This window comes from Neolamprologus multifasciatus, chromosome 22, assembly GCF_963576455.1.
Source record: "Neolamprologus multifasciatus chromosome 22, fNeoMul1.2, whole genome shotgun sequence".
Classification (NCBI taxonomy): Eukaryota; Metazoa; Chordata; class Actinopteri; order Cichliformes; family Cichlidae; genus Neolamprologus; species Neolamprologus multifasciatus.
Genome location: NC_140459.1, coordinates 8,390,392 through 8,411,356, shown reverse-complemented (window position 1 = coordinate 8,411,356; position 20,965 = coordinate 8,390,392). Strand labels below are relative to the sequence as shown.

Below are 20,965 nucleotides of genomic sequence, written 5' to 3'. Positions count from 1 at the left end.
TTAAACTCTGCAGAGGTCACAGTAATGAAGTCATTAATCAAAGCCACAAAACAAACTAAAATCCCATCATTTAATCTCATGGATTAACAGCCATTCTCACCATTCAATCTTATCATCAGATAAAGCATAAGAAAGTTCCTGAACCAACAATCAAATGGCTTACATTATCAGAGCCTTGACAGAAATATTTTAGAAGATGACAGCAAGGTTATGTTGACTTTGACTCAGCAGTCTCCTCAAGCCTCCAGTGACCGGCTGACATCGCTGCATTGTGCCTGAAGTCAGCAACAGCAAAAATGCTTTTTGCTTAAGCACGAATAAACCGACAGAGGATTGACGAGTGATCAGCATAACACAGGGCTACTGTATGAAGAATCTGAATTTCTATAAAAGCACAGGAAACTTTCTTGCTTCAAATTCCAGTAGATGCATGCAACTAAATAAAGAACAATTCTAGTTGTTCAAAGAGATTTTATTTGTACTCAAAAACACATAGCAGGTGATAGGACATGCATCACACCAGACTAACTGCACTATAATCAAGTGAGACTATTCAAGCAAAGCACAAAAAGTTAACATCGATAACAGATCTACTAAATGCAACTCTGGGAGCCAAAACATGACTGCGTGGCTTTTTCTTTGAGCCTGCCCCATCTAGTGGCTGGAGTGGACGGGGTAAGTGGAGGTGATGATACCTGCAGGGCTTGTTTGAACTTCTGGAAACTGTATTTCAAAAATATTTGAAATAAATTGTGCTCAGATGTGAGGAGTCAGACATTTGCTGAGCTGCAATAGACAGTTCTCAGAAAAACATGAAAAAAGGGAACATTATGGCAAGACATTAAAAAAAAAAGATGATGAGAAAAATCTCATTTTCTGGTCCATGAGTGGAAACAGTGCTGCTTTCTACTGCTGACGTGTCAAAGCATTATGACAGTTGACAGGTAAAGATTACGAGGAGAGCCGGCTTAGCTACACGTGAAACGCATGAGTCACTGAAACACAATGTGTACAAGAACCTCGTCTAAACCTGAGAGTCTCCCTTAAAGGAGAAATCTGCTTTACAATGCAATGAGTCAGCACAGACAACGTTTTGGTAATAGGCTTATAAGACCTAAGTTAAACTAATCCTTTGTAACCAGTCAGATTATGTTTACTCATAATCAAATAAGGAAGAGTAGGTTACTTCTATCAAACTCACGGGAAAGGCTCAGTCTCAGAGTCTGCTGTGTTTCCCTGCTAAGAGTTTTTTTTTTCCTTCCTAATTAATCGTTCAGTGGCCAGACTACTTAAAAGCACCTGTTACAAGCCAAAGGACAAGTTTTTAATGTTCTCCATGTTGCAGGTCTAAAAAGCTCTCCTGATCCATGACGCACAGATCTGACAGCTGCTTTCAATTAAAAAAGATAAATAGCAGAAATGTTTCAAACAGCCTGCAAACCGAGCACTGACAATAAATCATCTTTAAAGAATTTTGACATCTAACAAAACAAGGTTGTTTTATGAGGTATATGAAAAACACGAGACGGGACAAATGTCTTCAAACCCTGCAGAAACAAACATCTCTGAGCTCACATGTAGACAGACGGGAATAAAAATAGGTTGAATATTCCCTGGAAAAAAGAAGCTGCTGCTGCTGCCGTGGATGTTTTCTCACTGAGACACTTTACAAAAGGTGTATTTTCTCTCCTAACAGAGAGCTGCTGAATTCAACAGCTGGTGTCTGACCTTAAACTGTTTCACACTGATGCTTCAGTTGTTCTAGTGTGAGAAAAAAAAGCCAAAGACACTACCACTGTAGAGCACCTACATGACAAATAGTATCATGATGTTGGCACATTTTAGCAAAGCGCAGACCACAATCATGGAGGAGGTTATGTAGGGAGGATGTAACGACCACTTCTACAATCAATACAAAAATCAATGGCTCATCACAGATCCGGTTACAACAGCAGCAAAGAGATAAGCAAGGAGCCAAGAAGCAAGGGCTAATTGGGAAAACCTGGAAGAGATTAAGTCTTTAAATGATGACAGCAGATCCTACAATAATGCAGTTTGTGATAGATTAACAAACAAGACCAAACGCTCATTTTTAGATTTGTGTAATCCACAAATCAGCCCTGTTTATTACTCACTCTAGAGTACAAGAAAACTATCACAAAAAACAAAATTCTCAACCAACTTACATTTATTTATAGTTCCATATTTTATTTTATTTTTACCATAAAAAGTCCCCAAAACAACACAAAAGTCACATGTAGCAACTCAGGCTCGAAGCGCTAGGGTCTTACTTTCACCCTAATGTCCTTGGGGACCCAACCCCAACCAGTCGCAGCAGATGGCCGCCCCTCCCTGAGCCTGGTTCTGCTGGAGGTTTCTTCCTGTTAAAAGGGAGTTTTTCCTTCCCACTGTCTCCAAAGTGCTTGCTCATAGGGGGTCATGTGACTGCAGGGTTTTTCTATGTATGTATTATTAAAGTGTCTCCCTTACAAGATAAAGTGCCTTGAGACGACTGTTGCTGTGATTTGGCGCAGTATAAAGACAGTGCACATCACACTAAAACATACCATTTCAGTGAGGCAGGACAAACGACTGGAGCTGGTCTGCCAAAATCAAGGAACAAGTGTTAGAAACTGCAGTTCTTCTAGTGGCCACTTGAGGCTGGCCCAAAGAGCGAGTCAAACTCGATCACTTCCCATGCTGAAATCTTTAACTTTACATCAGTAGTATTTGATTGAAGAAAAGATAAATAAAAGAAAGACTCCTTGAATTCTACAAAGATTCCAACGTGCTGAGATGCATTTAAGTTTTTCTTAAAATCAAGACATCAAGTTTGACAGATGGATAATCACAGGAATGAAAAAACCAACAAAGTAATTTGACTAATAAACAGGCCAACTCACTCACACTCATGTTGGTCCAAACCACTCATTATTTTAATCCAGTGATGCAAACCCTGACTGCTCTTTGCTCCTCAAACAGACACATATATCTGAACTTTCAGAAGTTAGACTATTAAATCACATGATGCATGTGACTCTAGAACAAGCAAACCTGTTTAATCTAATGACTCAGTCACTAAAACTGCGGCATTCCCCCTCGTCTTAGTGCTTTGTGAAAGTATGTTAAGAAACACGGCTTAACAACCGCGAGCTGCCTCAGATCTGCAGAACAGAGTAGAGCAAAGGACTTCACTAAGCTGGGAGGAAATTAAACCAGTGGTTACGACAAACAGCAAACACCACGTGTCAAAATAAACACCCATCCCCAAGTTTGGGACTCTTTAAATGCTCATGCAACCTATATACCACTTAAAGTTAAAAATAAGGCCCACCCAGTCGTAGCGTTGGTCTGTAAAGTGCTGCGAGCGCCAAACTAAACAGATGCACCGCCATACGCATATTTCCTTACAGGAATCAAAAAAAAAAAGCAAATCTGTTGCTAAAGGCTAGGGCTGTTCGATATAACGATATATATCGGATGACGATATAAAAACGTCTATCGTTTCATTTTACGCTATCGTTTGTTTCGTGGTGTCGCAAAATAAACTCTTTACAGCAATATTTTTTCATCGTTTTGATGGTCACTGTAGTGGCTATATTAATTTCTTAAAATTTCTCTTTCTCTTATATTTTATATAACCACACTACTGACGGACAAGCGCCTGTTTTTATGCGTTGTGGTTAGCAACAACGACGGTAAAACCATTGCGTGTCCACTTGTTTATGTTCCACATAAACCTTTCACAATAAAGCTCAAGATCCTGTTGAGACTTTTCAAAATAAACTGAATCACATGAAAGATGCAGAGTGTTTACGGATGAGAAGTAAAAAAGAGCCGCCAGGTGCTAAAAAAATAAACCTTAGACTCAAACGTTAGAACAGGCTTTTCCCCGCAGCACGCCATGTAATAAATACAAAGAAAACTTATGTCTAAAAATGTATAGTTTCATGCAACGGTTAAAACACTCGAATCCGAGTAAAGGACGCGCAGCTGGAAACACTTCACACAAGTCGAGCTGCCCGAGATTCAAAGAATTTACAGAAAATGTTACATTTTTGTGATTTATATCATTATCGGACGATAGATGTCTTAATATCGGGATATGAGATTTTGGTCATATCGCACAGCCCTACTAAAGGCTGATTTGAACAGATGTGAGACTGAGTAACATACATCCTTGCAAAGCCTCAAAAAGCAAGGTTTTGTTCATGTCAGCACATGTCAGCCTCTGTGTTATCCTTTTTTTTTACTTTAATGCATCATACCTACATTTTGGGGGATTTGCAGTAAGTTCTACTACCACATCAGACACTTCCACACAATCCAGCAGATGCTCCTGCTATCCCTGTTTCTTATCCACTGAACTTTTGAAGTGGGCAAAGCTTTTCCCTGAAGGAATGTTTGGTTTCCAGGTGCCTCTTAAGGTCACTTGGCATCATGCTGGCATTAGTTAACTGTCCCCAGCAAATGCAGTCGGGCTGAAGGATGAGGACTTTCCGTAGCGATTTCTAAAGATTGCTTTTTCGGTGGTTTTGTGGAAGTTCAAAAATATTTTCTTGTTATTTATTTTTTAATGCAAGCTTCTACTTTCAGCTAGGTGAGAGTTGTAGACAGATGTGCAAGAACAAAAATGTAAGACTTTGCATTTACATCTGGATACGTCTGGTTTTACAAAACAGTCCATAGTACCAGTATCGGCCATAATCAGGCTTGTGTTATGGTTTGTTGTTAGTTGGCTGCAGGGTAACCATCTTGTTGAACCGTAAAGAGAACATTATAAACGTTAATAAAGTTTAGCGGTTGACTGGTTAAGGGCTTTATGGGCCTGGCTTTGACATGATTCTCATTTCTCACTACAGCCCGTCGAGGAATTGAGTTTGCCATACTCTGCATTACACATGAAACCTGAAAAAACAGCTTTATAAAAAAAACTCTAACAAAATAAGTAAAATGAAAGGAACAGGTTTATTTCTCTACATGATGTGTGTGTACCTTCCACAGGGTGCATTAATAAAAACATCTGGTATTAAAGTGGACAATCTAGTCTCAGAAATAATTCATTTTAATTTGATTTCTGGATTTTAGTAAAGAGCTTTGGCCATGTTAAGGCTAAATATTCCCTCCTACATAAATATTAATGTGCATGAACTTTTAATCACATCACCTTGATGAGGAGCACTGGCCGTAATAATCATTCTTTGAACACCTACACACTCGTAATGCTTTGAGATGTGTGGAAAAAGGTTAGTGTTCAAAACCAAAACTTGCACACCACCTTAGGAATTTCCTAGCTTGTCCTGGAGCCAATAACAAAGAAACATAACTCAGTGATTTGTTTTTTGATCAACTGTCAACGTTCTCCTTTTCAACTGTGACTATTTTGGGGGGTTTCATTCCTGGAGTTTACTCTAAAAAGAAACAGCACAGTCCTACACAGTAAAAACTATTGTTTCTGTGCATATTTGAGGAGTCAGAGAAAATTCAATTTCCCAGCTAAACGTCATTGTGAGGTATATTAAGCCCCCTGGCTCCACACCAGTTTGAATGATATTTCTGTTTCCAAGCAGCGGTGCCAAAGCTCAGCCAAAGCCTCCAGTCCCTTTTAATCCCAGGTGGAAGACCCGATACACCCGCTCCACCCCTCTGTGGGATGTGGCTCCTCCCACTATGGAAGTTCAGCCATTAGAAGCTGGAGTGTCACCAACATACTCTGGGCTTCAGGGTGGGGCGTGTGGAGGAGTAGGTGGTGAAACCCCCACACCAGTTCCTGTCTAGGTCCATCGGCGATATTAAACTCCCTGTGCAGTTGTTGGAGTTCATCTGAACTCAAACAAACAAGCCGAGAATTCAGCAGTTAAAAATAATCTCTTTACTACTGCCACTCCCTGATTATCTCACACATAAAAAGAGCCCATTTTAACATCAACAGCTGGTGGATATCATCCTGTTTACATCATGGCCACTAGGTGACAAATTTCCCGATATTAACATAATTAAAAAAACATCAACATCGACTGGTTTGTGGACTCCTGTTGAGTTTGCTGTCAACATGAACTCAGCGAAGGGTGAAAATGACTGAAAGTCGAGGACACGGCAAAAGCATGTAGTGCTGTAGCGTTCATCTTGTACTAAAAGGAACCCATCTAAGAAACCCGACTGAAAGTAAAGTCATCGAAAAAATGTTTACGATTATTTTCTTTGACTTGATCAGAGCAGTCGCCCCCTACTGGTCATAAGAAAGAATGCAAGTTTAAGATTTAAAAAGTAAATACAGAAATCCTTTAAAGTTACATTAATCTTTTACATAGAGTGTGTGTGTATTTGCATAAAATCTATGCAAAACTTCACTATGTTAACATTTACATTCTAAAGCGAGACTCTCATGTTGCCGGTTTTATGCCACAACCATATACCAAACCTTCAAATATTGGCCAAGTACTATTTTCAATGCATTTAACTGGATGTTACGCTTCCAGTTATTTATGCAACTATTTCATTTTGGAACCTTTTGGTCTTCGCAGGAATAGAATTATTACATTATATCGAATTTTGGTTAAACAATTTATGCGTCACAGAAGCTCCCAGGAAAGGAAAGGAAAAGAAAACAACCACAGAGGAATCTGTGTGTGTGTGTGTGTGTGTGTGTGTGTGTGTGTGTGTTCTATGAGGCTTTGTCTAAAGTCCTTTCAGAGAGAAGGAAAGGAGTACTTTTCAGGAGGACCACAACACCAGAGGAATTCACAGAATGTGTCATGATGACAAATGTTTTAAGGCTTGTTGTCTTTCAGATCTGCACTCTGAAAGAGACACATTGAGGATGTCTGTTTTCCTTTTGGGTGTCTCTGATAGAGATTCACCAGAGTCAGGACACCCAGAAGTAGTTTATTTACGCTGAACAACGTATCCATTGTGTGTGAATAAGATCAAGATCACTAACATGTTTTCAAACACTCATCAAGCTTTTAACTTCTACAGTATCTTTCACCAGGAAATTAATATGCTACTTTTTGCAGTCACTCTGTTTTAAAGTCTTTCAATGTTGCAAAGCACTAGAAAATAAATAACTTGAGTAGTAACTTCTGAGATGAGCTCATTCTGTTTCACCTCTAAAAATGAGACGAGGTGAGACAGAAATCAATATAAATGTTATTGTTGAATCACCGCTCCAGACAAACTGCTCATAGCCTCGTTAGTATTAAAAAATAAAAGAAGATAGAAGTTGCAGACTTCAAGGGTCGTGGTGTGTGAAAAAAGCAGCAGCGATTTTCAAACCATGCAGAAAAACTGTGAGAATGCCAGTCAGCTCCCTACTGGCATTCCTGGCATTAGTCGGGATTACTGCAGCACGCCACAAACGGGATGTTAGCACCATTGTTCAGCGACCCGGGACAAACATCAGGCTGGGATCTCTGTGCTTCCTGATTCAAAGGTTAGACTAAGAGATGACCAGAAGTATTCAGGTAAGGTGGGATGTGCTGCACAAATATGTCTTTATCAGGGAGATGAAACAAGTAATTGTAATATTATGAATGAAGACGTACTCATACTGAACAAGCTAATTATATTAAAAACCTAAGAGTACATCCTGTCTCACGATCCTGGCTTTCAGTGCTGACGAGTTTTAGTTCTTGTGATTTTATTGAGTTTATTTGTTGTTCCTTCTTGTGTTTCTATTTTATCCATCTCTGCCTCTCCCTGTCTCGCCTATGCAGTAGTGCCTTTTGTCTTCTTTAGTTCTAGTTCTAGTTTTGGAAGTACATCTTATTTTATCTTCATGCTGAGAGCTTCTACATGGTGTTTTATATTAAACAGCTTGACATGAGAACTGTATCCTGTTTTTCATCTAACTATAAGCAGCAGAAAAACCAAAGTGATCTTTATTCCAAAATACAGACCTTTTCCTTTAATCAGTCAATGAAATGGATTTGTGGATACAGAACTTTGTGCTGTAGTATGCTGCAACTACAAATCATATCGCGTGTTGTGGAACTATATTTTAATCTATTTTTGTAAGCACTTACAATCTTTTATAGCTCGACTCTGCAGAGCGCTCAAGACGGATAAAATGACAGTTTGTATACGACTGTATCCTGGTGACTGAAATCTCCCTGCGACCAGAATGATTTTTCCTCCAGTGACATCATCCTCTCAGACAGATTAGAAAGACATCTTTCTGTGTGTCACTGCTATCACTCAATAACCCACCGGACACACTGCACGAAACCTGTGCTTTAGAGCACTGTGGGAAAGTAAAGAGTGACATCATCCTATTCAGTGACCTGAGGTTGATGATTATTGATCGATACTTTTCCTCTCTCTCTCTGTCTTTTGGCCTTAAACTGACAGTAAACAGTTAAAGCAGCTGTGCGGTTAGAGTGGCAAGCAAAGGGAATAACAGCTGTCCAACCCTCAGCTGTGTTGTTTGAGTTTTATCAACTAATATGTTAATTTGATCAAACATCCAGTCAGCTGCAGCAACGTCTGTAAGTGAAAAGTTTAGACAATGTAGAGGCGCCAAAAACTGCAGTTCCTCTATTGACCACTTGGTACTCCAAAAGCAAGTCAATCCCCATGTTTAAAGACTAATAAACAAAACATAAAAATTAAAAATAAAATTGAAAACAAAAACAAAACTAACTGCTTGGTCTCTTCATAACAACTCCACAGAAAGCTGGAAAACCAGTTGATTTTAGCAGAAAGCTAAACCAGTGCCACAAAAACATTTTGCGATGTTTAGTGTTTGGAGCATTTTTAATACAATTCTCTAACAAATCTGGTTTGGTGTGTAAAAAAAAAATTGGAAAAAACAAAACAAAACTGTTCAAGATCCCTGTACTCTAGTTTTGGTGTGTCAGACCTGTATTTGTGCCATGCATCCATAAAACCTATACACACACCTGGTAACCACGCTTGCTACTCATCACTCCGCCCGCTGGTCCAAATATATTCAGTTATTTTTAAACTTTTTTAAAAACAGAAATTGCCAAAATATAAGTCTATGCATAAAGATTTATTCTTTTTTGTGCAAAAAATAAATAAATACAAAAATCAAGACAATTACATGTGGCTGAGAGCTCAACAGACATCTGGTGTAATCTAACTGAATACACAGTATTACTGGTGACTGCCAGTGCTACCCCTCAGCTTCCATGCAGATGAACGTATGGTATAAATTTAAATCCTGGTGACTTCCTTTTTGCATTATTGCATCCACAGATGTTTAATAGACGCACCATCAAATTCAATTTAAAAATCCTACTTCACCTTGTTCTCGAGGTATTGCATTCACAAACTGGGGTATCCATGTTGCTGTCCACCTGGTGGGGTGACAACAATAATCCAAACTGCAATGCTTTAAAACTAACTTCCTAACCTCCTGACCCTCTGTACTGTGCAAAAGTCTTGCTTAAGTAATAGTTCTTCAAGCTTTTTGAAGTTTTTCTCTGGACTTTGGCTGCTTTTTCAATAATTTTCTGTCCGAGTCTTATAGCTGACTATTTTCAGAGCAATGTTTTTTTCTTTGTTTATTTGTTGCCCACTTAACACTGCGACTGTGACAATAAAAATATAATATTTCTGATCTAGTTTAAGACTAAAAGAAATTTCATACATTGAACATTTTGCAGTGTGGTTACATAACAAACGTCAGCTGTTATTGACTCCATGGATTTGGGAGGGCACTAATCCTCTGCTCCAATACAAATCCCATCTCAATTACAGCGGCTCTCACCAGCAAACTTTGCCAGGCTGAGTTCACTTCACGGCAGTTCACAGTCAGGATTTCCATTCTCCCGCAGACTTAAAGCAGTTCCACAAAAGAAACCAGAGACACAAACCAATTACATCTATATGCCATTTATCATCAGAAAGGATTTGGACTACGTGAAAGAATGTGAGGGCATCTATTAGATAAAGAGGCATGACCAGCACAGAATCAGCCAGATGACTAGTCTTACTGCAGGAACTGAAAGGTTTCTGAAAATCACAGCAGACTGGCTGATATCCTCTAAGATTTCAAAGCGCTGCACCTAATCCAGGAATAAGACGTTTCTGAGGTTGTTGTTGGCTTTAGAATACGTTTAACAAGTTGAACGGCCTTATGAACATCAGAAAGACGAACTTGGTGTGGCTAAGGTTAGATTTCAGATAATTTTACATATAATAACTCAGATAATTACACAGCTTGTGCCTGGTCTACCATTTTTCTTTTTAAAATGCAGCAACATAAAAAGTTAAAAGCCTAAATCTGCACTAGTTGAAGATCAACCACACACAAAATACATGCTATAACTGAAATGATTCACTGAATATAATTCTTAAAATTAGTATTTTGACAACTTAGGTTTGGGTCCTTTTACCTAAAGATACTTATAATCGCAAAGAATTGTAACTCATGAGTGAGGAATTCCTCCGGATTCTTGATTGGTCTGAGAGTCAGCCCGTGGTGGGTTTTTGTCATTGGGCTTGAGGCAGTACTGAGCAGTTTTTGCAGAGTGGTCTTGGGCTGCAGCCACTTAAATAGATAATACATATCAAACCCACATTCATATCAGTGCCAGGAAAGAAGGTCTTCCATGAGAAGATTGCATTGTAACGAGATGATATTCACCTTGCACGTGTGGGATTTTGTTGTTGCTGCTGATTTACATGCTTAACGTGCAGCAGTCTGCACAGAATATGTTTAAAGGTGAATAGAGGTGATAGAGGTTAAAGGTGAGATTTGAGTCCTCTGCAAGGGTATAAAAGTGCTATATAAGAATGAGTCCATTTACCATGTTTAAGCAGAACATACAGACTAAAAGGTCACCTTATAAACTCAAGAGAATTAGCAGACAGACAGGTGAGAATAGCCTACTGCAGCTTCTGAGTCCTCACTAATCTACCAGATACTGAGCCATGCTGTTGGCACAGTGGGATGGAGTGCAGGTGTGAACATATGTGGGAATAATGTATGAGTATGTCCTCTGTCAGAGGACAGCAGCTCTCAGGCAATACGTGTGCCCCTTTATTTCTCCTGTAAGTTTTCATGCCTGCAAAAAAAAAATTATAAATTTGTGTGTTTTTAAGAGGAGTGTTATCTGATGACTTGACAGTTTTCTCCGTGATTATTTTCAGGCTTTCAGCTGACGGTGTTGATAGTCACAAACTCAAAGAAGAAGGCTTCTGATTATGCATTCAGACCAAATTCAATTCCATGACTTCAACTTGTGCTATGCTGCAGAGCAGAGTAACTATCAGTGCATGAAAATGCTAGGGGGCACAACTAGACTTCCATTAAGTGATCTAAAAACAGCACTTGAAACTATCCAAACATGCATAAGGAGACGGTCTTGAACATGAGACCTGCCACATTTAAATAGGACATTGGTTTTGAACTTTTTGAAAAGACGTCATTCATCCAACAGCTACAGTCTGATGCATTTCTCTGTTTGGCCTTGAACTGTGGATTATTAATCAGGTATGTGTTGTTGCTTGCCGTGTAATTACCAGTTAGAGACCAGTCAAAATATCTGCAGATGTTCAAAAGTGCTCAACAGATCAGGATGAGGAGTTTTTACACTTTGGAGGCTCAGATCAATAAATTAGCTGGACATGCATGGACATGAAAATCAAAACAAATGTATGTCTGTGAAGGTTCTCAGTCATCCAGGTCATCGTAGTCTAAGGAGCTTGGAAAGAAAAGCGTCTGGACTTCTTTGAGTTGCTTGAAGACGTTTCACCTCTCATCCGAGAATTGGATTGGGAAACTCCCACTGGGTTTAAATCTGGGACTCTCCACCATTTGACCTTAGAACTGAAGAAGCTTCTCGGATGAGAGGTGAAACGCCTTCAAGCAACTCAAAGAAGTCCAGACGCTTTTCTTTCCAAGCTCCTTAGACAAAACAAATGTAAAAATGTAATGTAAATATAATGATAATGTGAAATATATATAAAAAAATATATAAATAAAGTGTGTTTTTTTTTGTAGAACTTCATAGACATTAATAGATTATTCAGGAAAAAAGAAAGAAAGAGGTGTTGTCCACTTGGCACATATTAAATGACAGAAGAGGAATATTTTTCCTATTTTACAACCTGGACACATCTGTGTGTATGTGTGATCACCCGTCCATAACTTAAGCACTATTACTATTTTTGAAAGTGAGGTCAAGTTGCATGAAACCTTATCTGAGGCAAGTACTGGAACTGAGCGGAGGCTTTCTCTGCGGGTGCTCAAGCTCGACAGTGATTCACAAGACAAATTTATAGCAGCCCTTTTATAAGTAAACTCTGTTAGTATTTACACACAGAAGCTCGCAATGTTGACTCTTTTAAGTGTGTTTAAGAATGGGGAGTGGGACAAAATCCACCTCGCAGGCAGGATTACATCCCAGACCAACACTTTACAGAACAACACAAAGATCACATCAGCACAAACAGCTACTGCCATGTGACGCCTGTCACAGTTCACCTGTAAGCTAAAAGGAGCAAAACAAAGTATTTTTACTAAGTATTATTCTGTTTCTCTTGTTAACATATATTCAGTGTTTCCCACACATAATACCACCTACTAATTATATTTGATGACTACATTTCATCTGAGAGAATTCCACCACAATTAGTTTACTAGTGGAAAACACTCTTGAAAATTCTTGTCTCATGTTTTTCCTACAGCTGGCTATTATAGTACTTACTGACATTATTTAGCTACTTCCCCCAGAGAGGATTGTGTCCCGTGGTCAGACTTATTATAACTCCATCACCTTGGACTATAGCTAATATAGATCTCACTCCTCCTAACCAGAACCTGCAGAAGGTAGATGAACTGATCCTGTGGCAAGGCAGCAGAGCATAACTTATACTACTAACACTGGCTACAGTCCATTATGGTGAAGTTGGAGTTCATCCTTAGGATGAAAAGTAGCTGTAGAAGTAGCTGGTTATATTGCTCAGTTATTTAATGGTCACTTGGAAGCTTAAACTCTTTAAGCTTTACTAGAATGGTGTTTTAGAAACATTGTTCCTTCTGCAACTTGGTTGAAAAGATGAATATTTAGCAAAAGCTAGAGCGATTCCTTTCGCTGACATTTGGCTACAAAACTATCAGCCAACCTCTTAAAAATGAGTATTTGAGGTGAAGATAACCCAACAAGGTCAGGGTCACTGGAGTCATTAGTAAGTGCAGGTAATTGTGCTGTATCTGGGGGACTCATTAGGCTTCTCCAACCTTCAATGTTACAGCGTCGGCATTTTAGATTATCCAAGAAATTCCAACACTGCAGCCAACCATCGATAATGGAATAATCTCAGGAGTTTTGTCCAACACACGTAAAATGTGACTGGAATAAGTTACCGCGACCTTAATAACAAACTCCTCATTGAGTTAAATGCCAGAAGTTATTTAGCTTGTCTTTCAACCAGAATAATGCCAAGACTGACAGAGTAAACTCCAGGGATACATTTGCAGCGCGTATTTAAAGCAGAGCTGCATGTTTTACACTAATAGATCTGATCTGTTGCTATTCTGACACACAGCTTCACCCAGCCTTCATCACTCCCATAGGAAGCTGCATTTCACCTGTTGCAATAACTTATACAAATGTATAAGCCAGCTCACGCAGGAGTAATAACTTTTAGAATATGAAATTAATCCCTAACCATGTGATACTGTGTGCACGAATGCTGCCAAGAGTAACAGTCCATCCTCCCACTGCTACATGCAATCTGTGCATGATGGACACTTTATCAGGATCAGATCTCTCTCACCTGTGTTGTGAATTTTGAACCGGTGTCAACACAGACTAAAAATAGAGCGGTGTACCAATCCCAGTCAAGTATAAATTCATGGTTGTATTAATAATTTCACCTGATTATAGGACTAATTGAGTAGCTTCATCTTAAGGTGATTAATGACCAGCTTAAATTCTCTAATCCAGCTCCATATCAAAGTTTTTCTTCCAACACTCAACTTTTCTTCTGCTTCTTTTAAAATGACAGGAACACTGCTTTATCTAGGCCATATTTGAATTATTCAGCTCACACACAGAGCTGCACACACATGCAACAGCTCAACACACAGCTTTACAGAAGGGGCTGACATCTCATGACAAACCCCGACACCCTACTTTTCGCTCAAAGCTCAGATCATCTGAAACCACAGGTAAGGGCTGATTAAAAACAGCATTTACATTTGTTATCGCCCATCTCCTCGTCTTTAAGGAGATGTGTTCTATTTATTCTAAGTGTACAATTATCTAAAACAAACAGCATCCGGTTAAAAACCAACAATAAGAAAGAGTAACAGGAAGTCTGATCTTGGCAGAGAGACTGGAGGTTATGAAAGGGGCGTGGAGCACCAGACTGGTGCCAGCGAGGCACAGCAGGAACACTGCCCACAGTGACATGCACAGTAGGCAACCACATGGGAAGAAAATTACTAGACTGATGCGACTGGATGGAACTGCCCGGTTCCCAGCATACCAAGGCCCAGAGAAGACTTGCATTGACAGTTTGCTGTAACTGGAATTTCAGGCCCACACTTACGGGTTCTGTTTTTACCTCCAACACATGTTAATCATTCATTCTGCTAATTATCCATTGTGCCTCTCAACAATTATGCTTTTATAACAGTGGAGTTGTACACAGTGTGGGACTCATACAAACTCATTTGACACTCTAGAAAAAGAGATGTTTCCTCACTGATGTGTGACATGTTTGACAAGTGTAACATGACAGCACAGCTGCTCCTATCAGCCTGTGTCCTGAGCTAGATTACCTGCAGATGTCAATGTAATTCACCTGCCTTTGTGGGTGACACATGCAGGTGGGAGACAGCTGAGCAAAAACAGGACATAATAATGTCTTTGTGATGATCTACATAGATCTGAATGAATCCATAATTCACATCCATACAATAAGAAAACAAGAATCAATGCATTTGCAAACCATCAGCTTGACACACATTAAAAACAACACGTAGATCCAATCTCAGATTCATGCACAAGCACAGGAATAAACATATATAAATATGAGATGTCCCATTTATATAATGATCTGATTCAACTTCTGCTTCATGATAACTGATGCAGATATGTTCAAAATGTTGTCATTAGAAAGATGGCTCGTATCGGTCACACTGTCTCCATCACTTATTGGCTAATAAGATGAAGTTTTCCAGTGGCACCAGCCAATATTTTTCTACAGTTTCACATCACATATTTTGTGCTGTTAAAACTTTCCGAGGCAGTGAGCTTCCACAATCAGTGCATCCTTTAATGTTATTATAGGCCTCAAGAATATACTTAATGCTGTTAGACGAAACTGCGCTAAATTTAAACAACTTTGTTTAAGGTTAACCAATCAAGAGCACCAGTGTCAAATTTCACAACTATGTTTCATATGTATGCAAACTGGGAGAACATGGCATGAAAGCTGGTTTCAAGTGCATTGAGGTGATTGTCTTCCAGGTCAAATTCAGAATCCTGAACCAAGTAAACAAATAAAGTGCAGGTGCATCTTCAAGTCGTCTGGACTTCCTGTTTCTATCAACCCTGCAATTCTTTCTGAAACAAAATAAAAACACTCACAAGTAGGCTTTTACCCAAATGCTGCATAACTGGAAACATGTTGTTCTCATACGCTACCATGTTGGCTGGCAGCTCTTATCACTCTCGTTGCATTGTTGGACCTGTGCCATTCAAAAGGCCAAATGTCTCACCTCTCTGTGCCCACGCTGCCCACCGATTCCCTTGTATGCAAAGACAGCAGCCTAGCCTGAGAAGGACACAAAGCATGCAGAACAGGACTCCTCTTTGTTTTATCGATGCAGCTGTTCTGTTACTGCACCTGTAGAAGTGCACCACTTAACCATGTTCTCCGTGTTGATCTGTCTGCAATACAGGGGGTTAACTACAACAACAAAGACATCACTGGCAGAGTAAAGTACCAGTCCACATGCCCATGCCATTGCTATTGTAGAAACACAGCTTACAGAAAGACCTCATGAAACATCAATGAAATCAATTAAAAGTAATACGCTGGCCAAGGCTTAACAAGTATACTCACTGAGGCATGCACTCACTCTACACACCCACCTCCAATTCAAACATGCTTTCAACATGTTATCATTTGAGTTGAAACTACAAAAAGAAAACAGGAGGTGTTGTTACCTTTATATTTCTCCCTGACGTTTTCATAGGCTTGAACATAGTCTTGCTCCTCTGGCAGTCGCTGACCTGGGTCAAACATGGGCATGGACATGGCTTGGCTGATACTGAGTCAGGGTTAGGGCAACTTTCTCTCTTCAAACTTTCCTTTTAACTTTCCCCTGGCAGTGTAAACCCCTCTTTGAATCTGTGTGTCCTCACTGCTGATAAAAGCCCTCCTGGCTATCTGTCCACACCTTCTTCCTCACCCACACTCAGCCACAGTATTCCCACTCTGAACTGTACATATCATTCCAGACCACCACCACTCCCCTCCTCAGCTTGAGAAATACCCACACACACTTATATCAGACCCTCCTCTTAAAGGCACAGAGACAAACACAAGCCACAAAGATAGGTACCAGCTGAGACACAGCTACACACACACACAGGCACACCGTGCATGCCAACTCCACCCCTTATAGACACGGCTACCTCGATGAAAAAACAAGTGACGGAGCTGCGTGGGGTTATTTGAGTTCCTGCTGTTGGAGAAACTGGGGCAAGGCGCAGCAAGTGGATTCTGTAATATTTACAGCTTTAAAAAAGAACTCCCATCACACTTACACGGTTCTTCTCAAAGTCACGTCATATTCCCAAAACTGAATGACGGCATAAGTGTTAGGGGACCACACCTCTTCAGCACAGAACACTGGATCAGAGCAAACAACAGCTATAACTTTAAACAAAAACTTTCTAATAATCTTCAGGTACAGTATTCACGACTCCTACTGAAGAACAAGAAAAGTGAAATGATACAAAATACTGGCACAACCATCACTCTATCAAACATCACTGTATTAGATTTTATTTCAGAAACACACATGATTAACAACGCACTTCCACATTATTTGATAAACATGGAAAACTTTATTCCACTAACCCTAAATCACTTTTTTCCTATATTAACATACAGTATTTTTCATAAGGCACACCGGATTATAAGGCGCAATAAGGGAAACAAAACAGTCTGTTGAATTCTCTCGCAGCTGCTCTATTCTCGTGTTGTTGCAGTATATTAATGACTAACCTCATATTGTGGATGGATTATCTCAGTTGTTCTCTTGACTGAAGTTTGGTCCGTTTACAGCCTCCTGCCATGCGATTGCATTTGTCGCCAACCATCGCGAAACCTCACGTTAACTTTTATCGAGTGGAACAAAAGTTAGCGTTCATCCTCGAGCTTCACCATTTATATTATGGTAACATAGCTGTGTCGCTTACTTAAGCTATTTTTCATCAATCTTAAATTCCCTTCATTCATTCAGTTATGAAGAAGTAAAAGTAAAACTGATATATTTAAATTAACATTCATATGAATTATCAAGTACAAATGAGGGCAAAACACAGAACTAGCAAGTATCCCTCTTCTTAGGCCGTGAAGTTTATTGCAGCATCAAGACAATAGTAAAGAGACCTACTGTTTTATTCAAATTAGTTACAGACTCTCATGGATGAAGCAGTGACAATAGTAAGAAATGATGCCAAGAAAAACCCTGACTGCAGTTGGACCTTCCTACAAGGAAGTGGTGCTTGGAAGAAGCACTGAGACTTTGTCTCTGAAACAAAAACTGGAAAAGTTTAGAGGAAATTTACTTTGGATCCGTCAGAGTGTTTCTTTCTAAAAAGCTGCATTTCCCCAGTGAAAACAACCCAGTGTTGAAAAGGGAAGAATTTCAGTGGTGTTTCTTTTTCTGAGATGTTTAAAGTTATCAAATTATCCTCAGTAACATGCAGCAAGTTGGTCACACATATGTCTGCTGATAGTTAAAAACACACCGATATTTATGTTTCCTTTGTCACTGCCATATTTAAATTAAATCTACCCATAATTAAAAACAGGGCAGATCTAATTAAATATATGCACAATATAATATCCTGGCTGCAAATAACTTGAGGTCTATTGTGAAATATACACACTAGCCACTTTGTTAGGCACACCTGTTGAACTGGTTGTTCATGTAAATATCTAATCAGCCAATTTTATGGTAGCAACTCACTGCATTTACTCATGTAGACGTGGTTTAAGCCAACCAAGAGTTATTAAAGGGAAGTAAAGGTGCATAAAGTGATTTTTTAAAATAAATTTAATGTAAACAGCATGAAAGAATGGATCCATCCTGCCATTAAACCAGTAGTTTATATTAGTAGTAGTGCCGTAATGGAGTCTGGGATATTTTCTTTTCACACTATGGGCCTCTTAGAGTGTTTTCAAGATCCACACCTGAGTGCGATTACTGTGTTCACACATGCACAAATGAATCGCCTCAAGTTGGAAAACAAACCCGAATTCGATTTAAACAGACTAAACACTGCACGTTGATACTAACACACTTAAAAGCCACAGCCTGTCTGACTGCATGGGTACACTGACGGCTACATCCAACAGGATAACGCGCTATGTCACAGAAGTCAAATCATCTCAAACTGGCTTCTTGAATATGACAATGAGGTCATTGTAATAGCTCCACTGCACTTAAATTCCCTCAAAGTCACCAGATTGCAATCCAATAGAGCATCTTTGTGATGTGAGGGAACGTGAAACTTGGACAGGCAGCAAACAAATCTGCAGCAACAGTTTGATGGTATCGTTCCAATATGTACCACAATCTGAGTATTACTTCCAGCATTTTGTTGAATCTATGCCACACAAATGTCCATCAGTACATCTAGGAAAAAGTTGCCATAATATTAGGATAAAGTTCTGTAAATAACTGCTGTGAAGTTACAGCCCTCTGTGCTAAATATTTGTAATTTCACAGTAAACACAATTGAAAATTTACCATGTCGAAAACGAAAGAAAAGAAAGAAAATACTATATAAACACAGTAAAAGAGGTGGTGCCACTGTCATTGTTTAGATGTAAGGTAATAAGGCAGATATCCTGCAGCCTGAGCACATCTGGGAGTTTGTGTTTACTCAGCTATTGGGAAAATTTGCAGAGTTTCATCAACAAGAGACTGCAAATTGCAAAATCCGTCTTGATAAATCCTTCACATTAGGAATGTGGAAAAATATTTCAGCACTCCGAGTCACTGGAATCATCAGTTACCGCGTGGCACCAACCACCAGCGGTGCGTCTCGACCTGTGAGTTATGAACTGAAAGTGAGTAACAGGAACTCTAATGAGTTCCAGCAGCAACATCATAATGAACTGAGGTTTTCTTTAAAAAAATATATATCAACAGAGCAGCAACTGTTTGCAGTCCAACATCTGTGTTTAGTCAGACAGTTAACACTTCAGATCCAACAGAGCAGGCGATGTAATCTGAAAGCTATAAATATATATATATATATATATATATATATATATATAAATATAAAGACTTGTTTAAAAATAATTAAATAACTATGGTTGAGATCTAGTAAAGGTAAAGGTGGAGTAACTCAAAACACATCAGTAGAAAGTCAAAGAAGTCACTGTCACTGAAGAGCAAAGATGATCTGACAGTCTCTGAGTTCAACTCCAACCACAACACCCATCACAGAATAGTTTGTTTTTAGAGATATCTTCAGGCTGAGGACGTACAGTTTGCTTGCCTCCTTTATTTCCCCCATTCTGCAGAACAATGTGGTGTTTTAATACTGACGGCTTGTGGGATTTTTCAATTGTGCACTCAATCCCCATGAGTGTATAAAAAACCATCCCACTGTTTTCTCATCACTGGCCACCGGATGGTGTCTCAGAAATATTTTTTTATCACTTTTGTCTCTGTCTGCTTCTCTGGCTCGAGTGTCAGGACTGTAGTGCAAGCCAGCCCTCCCACACATCGCCAAACTAAAGCCTCTCTGCCACAGTGGTGGCACTAATTTATGTTCTCTGCAAAAATAAAAGAAAACGCATCTAAGGAGGGATACAACGTCACCCCTCACTATTCATTGACTGTTTTTGTGTGTATTTACTGATTTGTGTTTGTGAGACTTTGCCTGGTTACTTGCTTACCAGTTGGTAGCATGAATGTTAATTAGAGGTTGAAAATGTAGTGGCCCCTGGGATAATGAGCTCCCTGGTAACACATTACTATTAAAATGTCGCTGTGACAAACAGCGAGCCTCTTTAGCATCTCTTTGGGCTCCACAGCCGCAAAATCCATGACAAAATTACCTTTCAGCTTATGCTGCCCTTATGACAAGGCAGATTTTAGTAAGCACCCAAACAGTAAATAATGTGAGCTGGGATCAGCTCCAGCCCTCAAGTGACCCTCTAAAAGGATTAGCAGGGGTACTGCTAATGGAGAGATAAATGGAAAAGAAGCAGTGGGGAAAAAATAATTGACAGTGAAGGTAGAGCACAGTAAGAGTCCCAAACTCTGAAAGTGGAGAAAGTTAAGCAAAGTAAGGCTTGCATCAATCAAATAAAGTGAAAAAAAAGATCACTAGTCAAAAAAACTCAAAGTCGGTCTCTTTAGTTATGAATAAATTTAATAAATATTAACACAAACAGCATTCCTTTACTTGTTTAGGCATTTATCCCTTGTTATTTCCTTGTTTGCCCAGGCTTAGTAGGCTTAGTATTGGCTTTATCTGTCAGTTTAATAAATTACTGCTGAGCACACACGCTGAAAAGAATGACCAGGAAGTAGTCAAATGTCAGATTTGAGAGCAGCAATACAATCTAAGGAGGATGAGAAAGATGCAGGCATGATGCACTGCATTTTATCTTTGGATACTGTCCTCTAGTGACCACCATAGTACACTGCACACACCACCTATTCTGGTTTATTATGATGAGTCTGATATCTGACATCAGCATTGTATACCTGTAGCTGGATACACTG

General features: G+C 39.3%; 1 protein-coding gene across 3 annotated transcripts in view; it reads right to left on the bottom strand.

Moving 5' to 3' along the window:
- pleca (plectin a) overlaps positions 1-20,965 on the bottom strand; it is a 110,019-nt gene that overhangs the window by 75,950 nt on the left and 13,104 nt on the right. Inside the window, exon 1 of one of the 3 annotated variants that reach the window (XM_085149443.1) lies at positions 16,152-16,919. The exons of the other annotated variants lie outside the window; for them this stretch is intronic. Within the exon in view, the coding sequence (XP_085005569.1) occupies positions 16,152-16,242 (91 nt within the window). The 5' untranslated portion in view covers positions 16,243-16,919. Of the gene's footprint in view, positions 1-16,151; positions 16,920-20,965 lie in introns of those variants that run through there. 3 annotated transcript variants of the gene reach the window in all.